At 29.2% G+C, this 15,502-nt stretch overlaps 1 protein-coding gene across 1 annotated transcript in view; it reads right to left on the bottom strand.

The window, feature by feature from the left end:
• The window catches only part of PSPC1 (paraspeckle component 1), a 62,216-nt gene that overhangs the window by 11,297 nt on the left and 35,417 nt on the right, over window positions 1–15,502 (bottom strand). The window contains 1 exon segment of the mRNA XM_031960836.1: window positions 15,101–15,206. Coding sequence (XP_031816696.1) covers window positions 15,101–15,206 — 106 coding nt within the window.

Genomic DNA, 15,502 nt, shown 5'->3' with positions numbered 1-15,502 from the left:
ACCATAAATTAAGTCAATAGGGTATAAGTTATAATTCTAAATCATTTATACTTGTTTAATAATCACAAAACCAAGAAAAGCCAATACTCCTTCTCCTGCTTAACATCATTTATTAGTCCTCTTCAAGGCTAATGGCCACTTCTCTAAGTGGATTGAAGCAGGATACTTTTTGGTAACCTGGAAAGGGGACAGAGTACAAGTATTGAGTTGAAGTGCTTTTCATCTGGGACAAATACCTATCTAGCTATAAAAGGAAATTTCAACAAGCAGGAGTTGAAAATGTTTTTCATTGTATGTAGAAATTTAAAAGTCAAAGCTCTTCCTAATGTGCATTATAAAAAAGGTAAGAAGAAAAAAAAAAAAAAAAAAAGGTAAGAAATAATTCTATTTTTAATAGCGGTCTTGCCCAACACACACTCAATACATATATTTTCAAAGGCCTTTTATCACCATTTTTCTTCTTTAGTACTTACGCTTTTCAACGCTCATTAAATTAAGAGGTAGTCTGCAACAGATTTTTGTTTTTATTTTTTTTTAAATAATGAATCTTATTGACTGACAAGCTATAAAATATTTTCATCACTTTTTCAAATCTCAACAGTGAGAATTAGACCAAAAAAGACTATCCTTCTACAATTAAGAAAGCTGTAATTAAAAGAAAAATACTTCCAAGGGGCACACAAAATCCATGCTGAAATAAAGAGCTGGGAAGAAAATTCAAGATGACAAGTTATTTACCAAGCAATATATAATAGTGGGAAATAATAGGGGTAAGGAAAAGGAGAAAAGGAAAGCCTCAAAAATGATTTAAAAGGCAAGTTAACACAGCTATTCTGTTGGAATTTATAATAAATGAGGTCACAAATGTTATGAATATATCAGATTCAGAATTGCTAAATTTCTTTTTTCACCTTAACTCAAAAAACTACTAAACAAAGTATCCTTTATAAGGCTCCATGAACATAATTTTATAGCAATTTTAAAATCCCATTTTGACTAACAAAAGCCTCATATCAAGCAGTCAAGTGAAAATCAAAGCAACAACAAAAACTTTTCAAACGAAATGCTGATTTTCAAAGCAAAATCACAAGCAAATCAGAAGTACATTACTTATTAAAGATTTTCCTCATCTTGAAGTCTCTTATTAATAGAACTTTTTCAATGTTACTTTTCATAGGACTGAACAATATTAGCCTTTTATTTATTTTATAAGAAGCCTGTCTATAGACATCATTCTGACAAGACTTGGGAAGTTTCAAACAAAATTGATTCTTCAATGTCAGAAGCAAAATAAAATCAAGATATCTATGAAATGATGAGCTAATTGAAGGAATTCCATACATAATAGATATTTGAGGACACAAGAAAAATATTACAGAGCCTAATTCAAAGAAAACTAACACTGTCTAATTTTTATGTTGGTGATTAAAAAAACTATTAATAAATGTATCAATATTTCAGAAGTAATACATTTGTCCACACGTACTATAATCTTGTACTCAGGTAGAATATATAGTAAGTTTAGAGTATTTAATTCCCTAATTCTTCTTTTAAGGAACCAGAATTTAAGAGGAGGAAAACAGGATCAGGAAAACATTAAGAATTTTAAGTCAAGGAATAGAAACTGAAATCCTTAATACTAAACAAGATCCTGTAGACTTATAAAGAATGCTCTCCCTCATCCACTTAAAAACTAATAAAAATATGTCTGAGAGAGCAAAGATACTGCCTATAATATACTATACATCTACATGAAGGAAAAACTATTATTATTCTGTGTTAAAATACAGGTGGATCATCAATACAACTCACCTTTCTCATTAGAAGTAAACAGAAAGGATAGAAAATTGAGAAATAATGGATAGTAAACAATGGACAATGTTTATGAGATAAAAATATCTAAATAAAATCATTGTACTAGTACGAGTCAAATAACATGCCTATTTAGAAAATACTTTACTTATTAGAATATGATAAAGCCAAACTTTCCAAAAAACAAAATACCCAACAACTTTAGCATTATATCTCATCCCACTCCAAAATAATTAAAGGTACTCTATTGTTAATGTCTTATTTCCAAAAAGATGCTAGCAATTGTATGTATCAGGATAAAGAACCACTGGAAAATAACCCTTTTGTTCAATATGCATATAATAGCAGACTCTAGACAAAGCCCAAATATTAATTTTAAAACATATTTAACTAAGGTTTTAAAATCCATACCTGTTTACAATGGAACAGCAGAGATGGACAATTATATTCTGCCAAACAGAACTGCATCTTGCCCCACACCCTACAAAAATAATTACTTACCCATCTACAATTTTTGCCACTTGATTTCTTGTCATACCCTGAAGAAGGAATAGAGTAGCCACCCAATAGAAAAGACATAGAAGAGAACTAGGGAGCTCAAAGTCAGCTATGGTGCTTGATTTCATAATGTAAAAATCTAATGTATGAATAAACAGTGAAACACCAGTTTCAAAACAAGAGTTTACAACCAGTGGTAAACCAGAGAAAAACAAAAAACAAAAAGAAAGCTAAACACATTAAATATCTTACACATAAAATTGTGGACATAATTAGAAATATCAAGTTTGGGTGTTAAGTGTTCTGAAAGTTTCCTTTTTCTTTCAGGAAAAAACCCTCACATATTTAAAATAGTTCTGACAATTAAATTTCTTCAATACTTGGTTCAGTAAATATTTAACAAAAATATTAGAAATACGTAGCCATTTCTATAGACAAAAATTATTAAGTTAGAAAGTTATATAAGTTATTTTTTGGTGGTCTTTCTTCCAACCTTTTGATTATGTCAACTGAATTTAGAAAATAAAACTTTCTACTTTCTGACAATTATTAACATTATCAAAATAAATTATTCTTTAAAACAGCATATATATTCTAAATGTGAAAACATATGTATCAATCTCCATTCTGAAAGTAATGCTTATTAATAAGTACCAAGTTACCAAAATAAGCTTAAGAGTAGGGGGGAAAAATATTTTTTTAAGCAAAATTATGAGTTAGAATCAACCACAATATAAACATGAAGAAAAATACATATTTAAAGCAATTTCAAAAACCAATTCTTGGTTTTTAGAATAATTCTATTAGAATTATTGATGGTTTCTTTCAGAGGCAAAGAGATCATGATAATTATGTTACTTATAACAGTATTGTAGAAGTAGTGACTGCATTTTATCATATTCAATTTCTTCTTAAAATTTCATTAAATTAATTACTTTAAATTTCAAAGCTACAGTAATATAAATAAATGCAATTACTCTGGTCCAGTTAATTAAGATGGAAGTATGCAAATAAGAGGTATGATTGGTAGCTCACGTTGGATAACTTTGAAAGTAAATGAGTTAAGGATGCTATAAGAAACAAACAATTCATTGTACCTGGAATTGAATGAAAGATGGTAGTTTTACTTTAGTATGTAACAATGTGAAATTTGTTCTCAGAAATTATTTCTAAATATTAATAGAAACAGAAGTACATACCATATTAAAATCCACTGGTTTCAATGACATTTTTTTAAATTCAATTTTAAATCAAATGAAACAAAATTCACCCCCCCCCAAATTATAAACTTAATAAAAACTTATTTTTTGCAAAGGATTTTCCATATACATATGGCTAATAATGAGAGAGGGGAAAAAGGAGCAGAAACAGTAATAAAAACAAAAAATTTTAATGCACCTTGTCCATACTTTAGAAAATAATGATATAAACCTCCCCACCAAACCCCCCCCCCCAAAAAAAAACATTCTTACCCACTTTTAATTTAAAACAATGCCAACTCATTTTGCATTGCTATTAAAACTGGTTTATTGTTACTTTCCCCAAATTTACTAGCAATCTTTTCACTGAATGTTATTAGACAATTCTCAACTTTCTTCATTTCTTAGCTACGTTAGGTAGTAGTCAGTAAGTTTTAAAATTACCTCTGTTTGTATAAGAAATGGCACTTGACAGAACAATCAATTTCCAATTCTATTTATAAAGTTAGGAGAACTTTTCAAACAGGCTTTATGTATTTGTGTATATATATGTGCATATATATGAACCCATATGCATGCACAGATACATACATAGATGGGGGAGGGAGCACATTTATATATGAGATTTCACCAGCATAAAGAAACTCCTTGCACCTCAGCAAACTGTCTCTACCCTTAAACTTAATAGTTTTAGAGAGAGCTAGTTGGAGCACTTGGAGTTTAAATAATTTTGCCCAGACTCATACAACCAGTATGAGTCAATGTTAAGAGTAGAATTCAAATATTCTTTTATCCCCAAACTGATTCAATATGCTACACTGAAGTGCTCCCAAAAGTATAAAAACAAAAAATATAAAGAATTATGCCAATGCAAATTAAAAATATTGCTATAATAAAAGTGTTTTTAAATGATAAATTAGTACATATAACTATATAAACAATTAAATCTTAATTACTAAATATATTAGTATGTTTTACAAGCACAGAAGTATTGCAAAAATAACATTAGTTAACTATATATTGTTGTAGTGAAATGTTTAAACAAGAATTTACCATAACGATGAATACTTATTCATAATCATGGGACATTTATTGCACTCAAGTGCAATTAAAAAGCCAATCACTCCAACTAAGATTTGATATTATTCACAATTTACAACATACGACAATACCATACCATTAAAAAGGAATATCCACTAGCTACAATCATCCAACATAGCTTCTTATGCCTCTTATATCTCATTATTAACTCATTAGAAGCAACACTATACATCTTCAGGTTATAAATGCTGTGGATAATGGTGAAAATGGAAGAGGAAATGTTATATATGAAACAGCCTAAGAAGGGAAAAAAAAAAAAGGTATTTTAAATTATTTTAAAAGCAACGACTTTTCTACAAAAAGCTAAAATAGAGCAACAATTATTTATGTCAAGTGAAATATTAAAGAAATGAAAGCCTAGTATACTGTATTCCCATATATATATTTACAAATGTGAGCAAATAATTTTTAAATTTTCTTTAAAAAGGCTAATTTCAAAAAGGAGGTACAAGATGTTTCTTTCAACTGAGTCACTTTACTTAAATACTAAAAAATATCATTCTAAAACTAAAATAACCTAAGTCTACATAATGATCTGAGTTGTCTTCAATGATGGTAAGCAAATAACCCAAAAGTTTTATAAACGGCCATAATCCATTCAGAAGCTAACATTTTAAGTATTAAATATAAACCAAGATATAGCATTAAAATAATGACTGATTTTCTTGTGCCGACTGTACAGAGACTCTGAAGACAATTTGAATGAGGAAATACCAACTGCTTTGAGTAACAACCATCTATGTTCAAGCAGCAGAAAATATGCTTCCCATGAACAATGTGAATTGTTATTTTCTGTTTCTTAACCCTTGTTATGCCCATTAATCTTGGATTTCTCCAAATTCTATGTTCTGAACCTCCTTCTTCTATCACTTTATAATGTCTAACTTTGCAAACGATTCATACATAAGACAGATAAGTCTCTTTGCTGAATTATAATCACGCATCACACCAACTTCTTTTTCAAAATCTCAATCTGACTAACCTATATACCAAATTGTCCTTTTCAAAACTTTTCTTTTCCAAAATCAGCCTTTCTGCAAAGATTTCTTATTTTTGTCAAGGATACCTACTACCTTTCCTCCAAGACTTCAAAGTATGCAAACTTTGGTGTTATCATCACACAGTCACAATTTATACTCTCTTATCATTCCTCAGATAAATTATAAAAGCTATCTTTATAAGTGTCCTCCCTAACTCTCTTCCTACCAAATCCATCTTTCACTGAGTTGCCAATAGGATTTTTCTGAATTGTAGATCACACCATGTGTCCTATGACTATTATCAATTTCTCCATATTTTATCAGTTTCCTAACCTATCGTCCCTAGCACTACTTTTTTCAACCTCTTATAATCTAATACCTTCCACACATGCTACAATTCAACTATCTGGGCTAATTTGCTGATTCTACCTGGAAGATTCAGTTTGGGACTCACCTCCTGAAGGAAGCCTTTCCTGGCCTCCCAAGTTGCTAGTGCTTGCTTTTCCCCTCTGAGGGGTCTTTCTTTTTTCTATCTATCTTATTTATATTTTGCCTTTCATCCCTACCTCTATCTATTCATGAGTTCCTTAAAGAATGGAATTGTTTTTGCCTTTCTTTGTATTCCCAGTGTTTAGAATAGTGTTGGACATTTTCTTAAATGCTTGTTTACTACAAAATGAAAATTTAAAGCTACTTACCAATACAACTTAATCTAACTATAGCAAAAGTTCAAAGTCCAGTATTACCAGAAATTAAAAAGGAAAAAACTGTCCAATACAAAAAACAAACAACACATACACCAAAAAAAAAAAAAAAAGAACACTTTTTGCAGGCCAGATTATGCCTCTAGTAAGGTATATTTTGAGTGATTTCAAGTTTCAGAAGTCTTTAATCTTCATTAAAATGTACTAAATGTTAATATACCGAAGTGGAGTTTGGAGGAAGTATTTATATTAAGTTATTATAGTGTTGATTTTCCCGTCAATTTTTCTGATAAATTAAAATTAAATACATATTTTGTGAGCATTTGTTTTTCTTCAATTCCAATGGATACCAATCTGACGTTAAAATTAATTTAAACAGAAAAATTAATTAAAACAAATGAACACAAACTAAAAAGTTGGTCTACTTTAATTTCTGTTTTAAAAGATGGATAACTAAGTCTTATCTTAACTGTGGTAGCTCAAACAAAAATAGTATGACTAAACAAATACAGGGGCCAATACAATAATAATTAGTCCAGAAAACAAGATTTTATATGCATTATTATGTCTGCAACAAGAGCTTTCATTTGGGATATTCTTAATGGATTTCAAAACCAGAAAAAATATGGAAAATTACCTTCAAAAGTTTACTATTTAGTGGGAAATTGCTCTACAGAGCCAAAATTATTCCCAGATTATCCTTGTTCAAAGGCAACATATATGTGACTTAACTAAATCTATCCTAGTCATTACTGAAGAAATTTCCCAAGTTCTAAATCAAGTTCTTTCTTTTTAAGTTCTAAACCTTTTCTTGGCTATATTACTGATGCTACATTATCAAATAAATAACTTTATATTCAATTAACTCCCTTCCAAGACAATGATATTTAACTTCTTCATTATAAATATATTTACACATCACAGAAATATTAGATTCATTCAACAGCTAAAGTGAGGACTTGAAATAGTGCAAAAAAGTTTTTTTCACTTAAGTCTAACCAGATTCCTGAAATTCCAAATTTAAATTAAAGAGAAGAGGTTTTACAAGGGAGAATATTAGAGAAATGAACCAAAATCTCATATAAGTTCCCTTTTGTTCCTACCTCTAAATTTCTATTAATACTCCATATAAGAGATTTAAAGTTCACATTGTTCAATTAGCTTAGCCAACTTAATAAAATGTCCAGGTAGGACTAGAACCAAAGTTCTCGTAGGCCTCTTAGTATACTACTCAACTAAAATCATACTGCTTGTCCCAGCCCACAAGCAGGTAAAAATAAGTCTAGTCAACAGAATGTAATATATACCACATGAATTTCCACAATAAATTGTTATTAAGGTCTACACTGCTAGAACACTACTGGCAGCTTTCTCAAATTGTACTGTTAAACTTACTGTAAATAAACTGCATCAACTCCAAATTCTTCTGTAATTCATCCCCCTACAAAACAGCTATTTGTACTACTTTATAAGATGAAACCTGTATTCCAAAAAGGCAGAATTTCTCCATTTCTTCAAAATATGGTTTGTATTTATTTTTTCCCTCTGTGCCATTGCAAATACTGCCAATTCACCTTCCTCACTATTTCTGTAAAAGATTCTTAGTTCAATATCTAAATCATTTTCATGAAACCTCTTCAATTACTCTAGCTACCCCAAATTTGTTCCTATTTTTCCAGAATATTAGTTAGTACCTCAGTTTAACAAATACACAAATGTTTCTTAGTAATTTTATTTGATCAGGCTCTCTATCTTGATTTTTAAAATTCTAGACACTTTTTATTATAGTACGCATTTTAATTTCCTGACAAATTTAAATGGATAACAATAGACACATTTTATTATTTATTATAGCAGGCATTTTAAATTAATTTCCTGGCATATTTAAGGGGATAACAAGCCAAGATGTTAATTTGATTTTAAAAATCTAATAAGCTAATCACACCATTTTCAATTTGATGAAAAATTTACTCTCTGTGCTCTAGTTTTATAGTCAAGTTACAAATCAAGACACTTTTAATGCAACCATTATTTTCAAGTAAAATATAAATTTATTATCTATCCTTTTAGTCTGACTGGTGTGTCTTAAAATATAATTCCAAACAACTGATCCATTTTGTCATTAAAAGCTCAAGAAATATATTCACCAGTTTTTAATATGTAACTAATCTGTATCACTTCAAGGTTTACAAGGAATTTTATCTATTTTCTCAAGCTCTATAAGAACAGGGATTATGCCATTCTTTGTAAATGCATCCCAAATACCTAACATACCTGACACAAAGTATAAGCTAGGTAGTTGGCTGGTTATTATAATCTCATTTCACAGATGACCCAATTGAAAAACAGTTAAGTGATTATTTGACATATCTATGGTCACAAAGAAATGACATGTCAGTAGGCACAAATCTCCCTGCCCGAGTCCAACTACATACAGCAATCTTTGTATTATACTATGCTATTTTCCTGATCCTTTTTAAAGCCTGCAAGACATACATGTAGAAGAAAAGAAATTAACCCCCAACTGCAAAGGTGCAATAGATTTCGTTTAAATTATCAAGAGAATAGCTTCATAGTAGGATTTTTATAAGAATTGTTTAATGTTATCTTGGCCTACCATGGAGTGGAAGAAGAGAAAATTCTGAATACATAAGGTAAAAGGTTAGAAGCAGAATGGGAGATACAGGAGTGTAATGATTATGCCCGAGTTATTTTTCTATTATAAATTCCTTTACAAAGTACAGAAGATAATATAATCTTTTGAGGTCAAGTAATTAACCCTTAAAGATTTTTAACCATGAGAATCAAATGGATAATTTTAAAATAGCATAAAAAAATTAATCATCAACATCATCTAGCCTGGCTGCCACTTATAAGAATTTAGGAAACTTTTAAGAAACTCATTTAAATTTTAAAAATCAGCTTATGTCTAAATTATTATTTGTTTTCCTTTATTCAGAATCTACTTCAAGGTGCTCCAATTGCACATTATTCCTTATGAGCCATGTGTACCCACCATATCTATGGGAAGTATATCCCTTTAATTTTCTTATCAAGGTGAGATTTGGTGCTGTTCATTATTTAATAGGATTAAGAAAATTTAGAGCTAAAATGAAATGAAGATGATTTATTCTTACCACCTCATTTTACAAAATGATTCAAGAAAAATAGGAGACATTAAATCACTAGCTCAAGTCAAATATCAAGTAGAAAGTAGAAGCTAATGACTTTTAACTAGACTTTTTTCTGACACATCATATGAAGAATGAACATTTTCCATTGTTGCTATTTGGTTTCTTCCCGAAAGCGTCCCCAAATTCATCACCAAGTCCTGAATCAAACTAAAGTTTCCTATTCTTCAATATACATATCCTTCATTTAACAAATTTGTTAACATTCCAAAAATTTAAATATTCTTAGATCTACTTCTCTGGTGATGAGCACACAATCTTCAGGGAACATTCATTTGTTTTCCTAAATCCTGAATATGTAGAACTTACTATGAAATTAAGACTAGTTCAATAAATTACCAGTAGTACCAAAAAGGTAGGGAAAAAAGGCTCTTTGGGTGTTTTGAAATCATACATTTTAAACAATAAAGTCACAAATATAAAGGTTTCAACCATATTGCCCAATCCAAACTAAAAGTGGTTAAGATCACTGCTGACCATAGGAACAAATACAGCTCCTCTCACAAATTTGATGATTCATCGCTTGCCTGAAAGGAGGTAATTATGTGTGTCAAAGAAGTCCTTTTCTCACAGCTCCTGTTAAGACTAAATAAAAATCCTGTTTATGTTAATGTATATAATTAGACAAATGACATCATTTAGAATTTCAAAAATAAGTAACACACAGTGTACCAGTAAAAAATTTGATTTTTGGGGGGGATTTATTTTGACTCATTATTTTGGATTTAAATATACTGATTTTTTTTTTCTTTAAAAAAATCATTAAGATATACAAGCCATTTTATGAGAGATCAAATTGTTTTGTAAGAATTCTATATGTATTATCTATGTATATATGTATATATATACATACACACACATACATATAATACATATACACACACTTAAAAGTACATCAAGAAAAAGAACACTTTCTAGGGGGCTGAGGGATCATAGGACCAAAACCATTCAAAGCAATTAATTCTCATCATCGTTATTTTTCTACCCTGCCCACCTCTCCTCCCCCCCCCCAAAAAAAATCAACATGCAACAATGCCATTTGACTAGAATCTTGGGATCCCCAGTGACTATTAAGACAGAAAGATTGGTACTAATTACATTACCAACTAAAACTCGGTGCTCAATTTCTCATTTTGATCTCATTTCCAAGAACTACTTTGAAATTTTAGATGTATGACTAAAGTTCATTTCCAAAAATTATAAAATCGAGCAAGAAACTCATAATAAACTATTAGTTAAGAACTTCTAATAATAATTTTGACACAACAATTCTATTGCTTTACCATTGTCCTCAACTCTCAAAAGTTATAAAATTTATAAAAAGTAAAGGTGAAGATGTTCTCAAAAACATTTTAGCAAATTACATTTGAAGTCAAATTGTTATGTCTCAACCACTATACCTTTTAAATTTTTTCCTAGTCAAAAATTCAAAGGAAAATTGCTCCAGTTAATTGTTTCATATATAAGTAATCAAACCATCAAAAAAGTACTTACCCTTAACTAAATTTTTATAGCATCAAGGTATATGCATATTAAATATTTCTGAATTAATATATAACCTGAGAAATTTCTGAGAAAATGCACCTAAAAATTTTGTACAACATTTCTAACACACCAACTCTATTACAATGATGAAGAGACTGAGCCTACTTGAAGAGTCTATTATGACAACAAAAAACCTTAGAAAAATACTGCCTCTGAATTTGAATTATATTCTCTTTTGTTCCATGATCACCATCATTCCAGAGACTCCACTAATCCAAAAGAATCAACTATAAAGAGATGGATTTTTTATGGGAATGAGTGGTAGGGGAATAGTGAAATTTCTCAAGATGGGGTTGATGGGAAATTGTGCCAGAAGCAATGAAATCAGATTACTGAAGAATTAATGTCTCTAACATGAGTTATCTAAGCAATAATTAACAATGCAGAATAAAAAGGTGCAACTCATTCCTGCTTATAGTTAACTAGCTCTTGAGAACCTTCTATGACTTAATAGAACATAAAAGATTATTTTCCAGCCAGGTTTAAACAAATTTTCCCAAGATGACCATTGCTAAGATTCTAAGATTTATAAAAATAGTTATTAACTTAAAGTGTGAACTGGCCACATAAACATAGTAATTTCTTCAAAATATAATTTCAGATGAAGTAATATTTGATTTACGATGAGTAGTATATATGGGCACTAAGAAAAGGTTTGGATTTCTTAACAATACAAATAGGGCTAGAAATTTGACCTTTAAAACATAGGCAATAGTAAATTGAAGATGAGTCAATATTCTCTTCACTACTAAAAAACAAATGATAGAAATATCTCCATCATAAGTTTTTATCATGCCAAAAACACTATCCTTATTTCCCTCTACCCCCTCATAATTGAAGCACCATAGCTCCATCCAAATAATTCTGACATGTCATATAGAAATGCTAAGAATTTACAAGAATATTATCTTTTTTGTTAATATGGCTTTTTTGAACATTACTTTTGCCAAATAAAAGGGCATTATATAATAATACTCATTTCCTAGGATTGAAATGCCTTCTCTTTCCCATATAATGTCCTCCCATAATTCATCCTTCCCCACCCTAACATCACCACTTTGCAAATAAGTTCAATGCTTCAAGCACACAAGGTATAAATAAACAAGCATAAAATATAGCTAGTACATCACAAGATTAACATAGCAGGAAGCCATTCTTTAAGAGACCTTACGCTTATAGAATGCCTGTATTTCTGCAAAATAAGCAAATTACATGAACCTAATAAAATCTAATTACAAATCCAATTAACTCATTACTGTGGTGAAAATTTGTCAGATAACATGAAATAAGGAAAAAATTCTGATCAGAGTACCATCAAAACTAGATTTTTTTTTTGTCCAAGAAAAATTGAGAAAATGTTTTACATGTAATTCCTTAAAGATGTTTACATTCAAGAAATAAAACTTTGGACATTTCCCCTGGGTCATAAGAAAACTTTAAAAAATCTATTATAACTTAGGAGTAGAACAAAGTCTTTACTTATCCTTGAGACCTCAATTCATTAATCTTCAAAATAGTTGTGACTACCTTTCAAAACAATGTTTTTGAAACATCAAACATTGGTTTTATTCAAGACCAAACACTGGAGGCCACCAAAAAAAATTTTTTTTCTAGAATAAAATTTGAGAGCTTTCTAACTGCCCCTCATTACCTCAAAAGGAAAAAACTAAGCAAGTCAGAGATGGATGGTGCCTGTAAGAAATTTAGGTTTCAGTTACTTCTATATTTTTTTGAAAAGCAATGAAGAAAGTTTAAAACCACAACTAACAATCTATAGACATTTCCACACCACAGAGTACTAATATAAATAAAAGTCCTACTTTATAATAGGAGTAAGTTATGAACTTTTTAAAAAGAAAAGAGGCTTAAATTAAAAAAAAAAAAAAAAAACACACCTAACTGAATGTTTTAACTCAATCTGAGAACTTACCATTTGGTTCCTCTCCTTTTAAAACTAAACAATGAAGAAATTAAGAAAACACAAGAAAGCCTATTTTCTAAGTTTTAAAAAGCAAAAGCTTTCAAAATTCTTTGCAATTCTTTCCTTCTAACAAGTCAACAGAAGATGTAAAAATTGTTTAACTTTCTTTTTTTTTTTTTTTTTTTTTTTGGTAAGAAATCTGGAAGTTCTACCAATTATTATTAGCTATCGCAAAAGACAGTGGCACCAGACAAAAGAAAAGTCACCAAAATGATACACATGCAATTAAATATTCACTCTTAATAATAACACAGAAAAAAATTAATGATTATTTCTTGTTAATTCTAACATCATAACATGCCATTAAAATTAAGCTGTAATTACACACTACAGGAAATAGTTTTAGTCAAAAAACTTAGTATCAAAAAATACTAATGGGAATGTCTTTTATACATTTCAATTACTGAATATGCACGATTATTTATATATACACCCACAAATGAAATTATTTTATCTAAGAAAATATATGAGGAAAAAATGAACAGGTTTCTGAAAGTTTTTTTTTAAGTGTACATGCTATTCAAGGCATATATGCTAATGAAAAACTAAGCTAATAAATAATGCAAAACAGTAAACTGAATGATTTCTAGAAAAGAATGACTTTTAAATGTCTACATTGAGAAATTTCCTTTTTTAAAAACAAGTGATGATAGTTAAAACAATGTTAGATTTTTTAAAGTTTAAATTACTATATTGTAATACTTCAGAGTAATTTATTTTCAATCTTAATATAATTTTTAAAAATGTAAAGGTATTTCCTCACTTCACTATATTGTTTGAGCAAAACATCAGAATGTTACTGCATTTGAAATGAGGTATTATTTGCTAACACTTGACATTAGCAAAAAATTGCTAATTAATTAATTTGCTAAAGTATGCAATTATTTTGAAAATTTTAGATTAGCATAAAATCATAATACATTGAGCTAGGTTAAAGCTCAATAAGTTAACATTAATTCAAAGCTTTCTATTCTTACACAACATTCAAATACTGCTTTGACATCCTTTCCAACTGCTGAACAATACCCTCAAAACTATCACTGGAAATACACACTTAACTGAGGTTACCATGTCTGAAATTCCTTCCTTAAGGATTCAATAAAAACACAAAGATAAAATGACATATAACATACCAATCCAAATTTAAAATGGTTTATTGCTGATTATTTTAGAAGGTTTGACTCAATTTTTTGGACTCACATTTCCAAAGTGTAATTTTTTCAAATTAACAAAAAAGTAATTTCCTAGTTTGTGTAATATTATCTTTACTTTTATTTAAAATTTTAAAAATTAACCACATAATTATACATATTTGTTTTCTCCTTACCAGTACCAAAAAGAAAAACATTTAAAAATCTAACAAATTATCTATTTTAAAAGCTCCCCTTTTTATAGATGCTGTGTATTTTAAAAGTAAAAAACCTGAAAAAATATCAAAATGTTAACACAAGCTGAATAAGGATTTGTAAAGAAGCTAAACTGTTAAAACATAAACTATATATACTTAGCCAAAAAGAACCCTAAGTAATATTCAAAATTTATAGTCTATTAGCAAATTCTTCAAGCTATAATACAGCCATTACTTTAATTTAAAACTTCTGAAATCTATTTCTATCAAATTAACAATGTATAGAGTAATTTCATTTTTAAAATATAAGTAGTAGTTTGAAGGAGTCAAAATATAAAACAATGTACTTAATGCCTTTAAATTCATATTAAATTTTGTAACAGAAAAACCTCCAAAAATTGATAAATAGAACAGCCCAAAAAAAGCACTTTTCATCCTTGTTATGTCTACTAATAAGAAAAAGCAGACAGCAAAGAGTCTCTGCACAATTACATAAAGAAAACACTAATTATTATAGTAATCAGTAAAACAATATAAATTCAACTACTACAAAAAGAAATGTAGAATACAGGATCCAGGTACACCATTTTCAGACAAGTATTTTTCATTGATAAGAACACTGAAAAGAAAATCTTCCTCTAACGATAAAGAAAAAACCCATCAAGAAACAGAATAGGAATTCAAGTATATCCTTCTATCTGTTGAAGATTACCATTTTTAATTAACTAGTATTCTACTTACATTTTCCAAGTAGTTTGGTTTAAATCCTTCTTGTTGTCTTCGAAGTTCCTCTTGTTCTCTATGACGTATCATCTCTTCTTCACGACGACGGTGTTCTTCTTCATGTCTAAAGGGATTAACATAGTAATCTCTTATTAGTATTAATTCTATCTCATAATTTAATTTTCATTTAACTGCTCTATTTCATAGCAATGTAAGTCTATTACTTGGCACACATGTCTTTATTCTGTTCACTCAAAGAAACTATAACATTCTACTTATAGATTCTCTACTTTTAAGGACAATGACATTACTACAATTGAATGGAGAATATACCCACTCTCAATTGCTCAAAAACCTCTATTTTGTTATGACCACCATTCATTCCCCAATACTCGCAACAAATTTAATATTGTTACTATT

This window comes from Sarcophilus harrisii, chromosome 3, assembly GCF_902635505.1.
Source record: "Sarcophilus harrisii chromosome 3, mSarHar1.11, whole genome shotgun sequence".
Taxonomy (NCBI): domain Eukaryota; kingdom Metazoa; phylum Chordata; class Mammalia; order Dasyuromorphia; family Dasyuridae; genus Sarcophilus; species Sarcophilus harrisii.
This window is presented reverse-complemented; position numbering and strand designations above follow the sequence as displayed.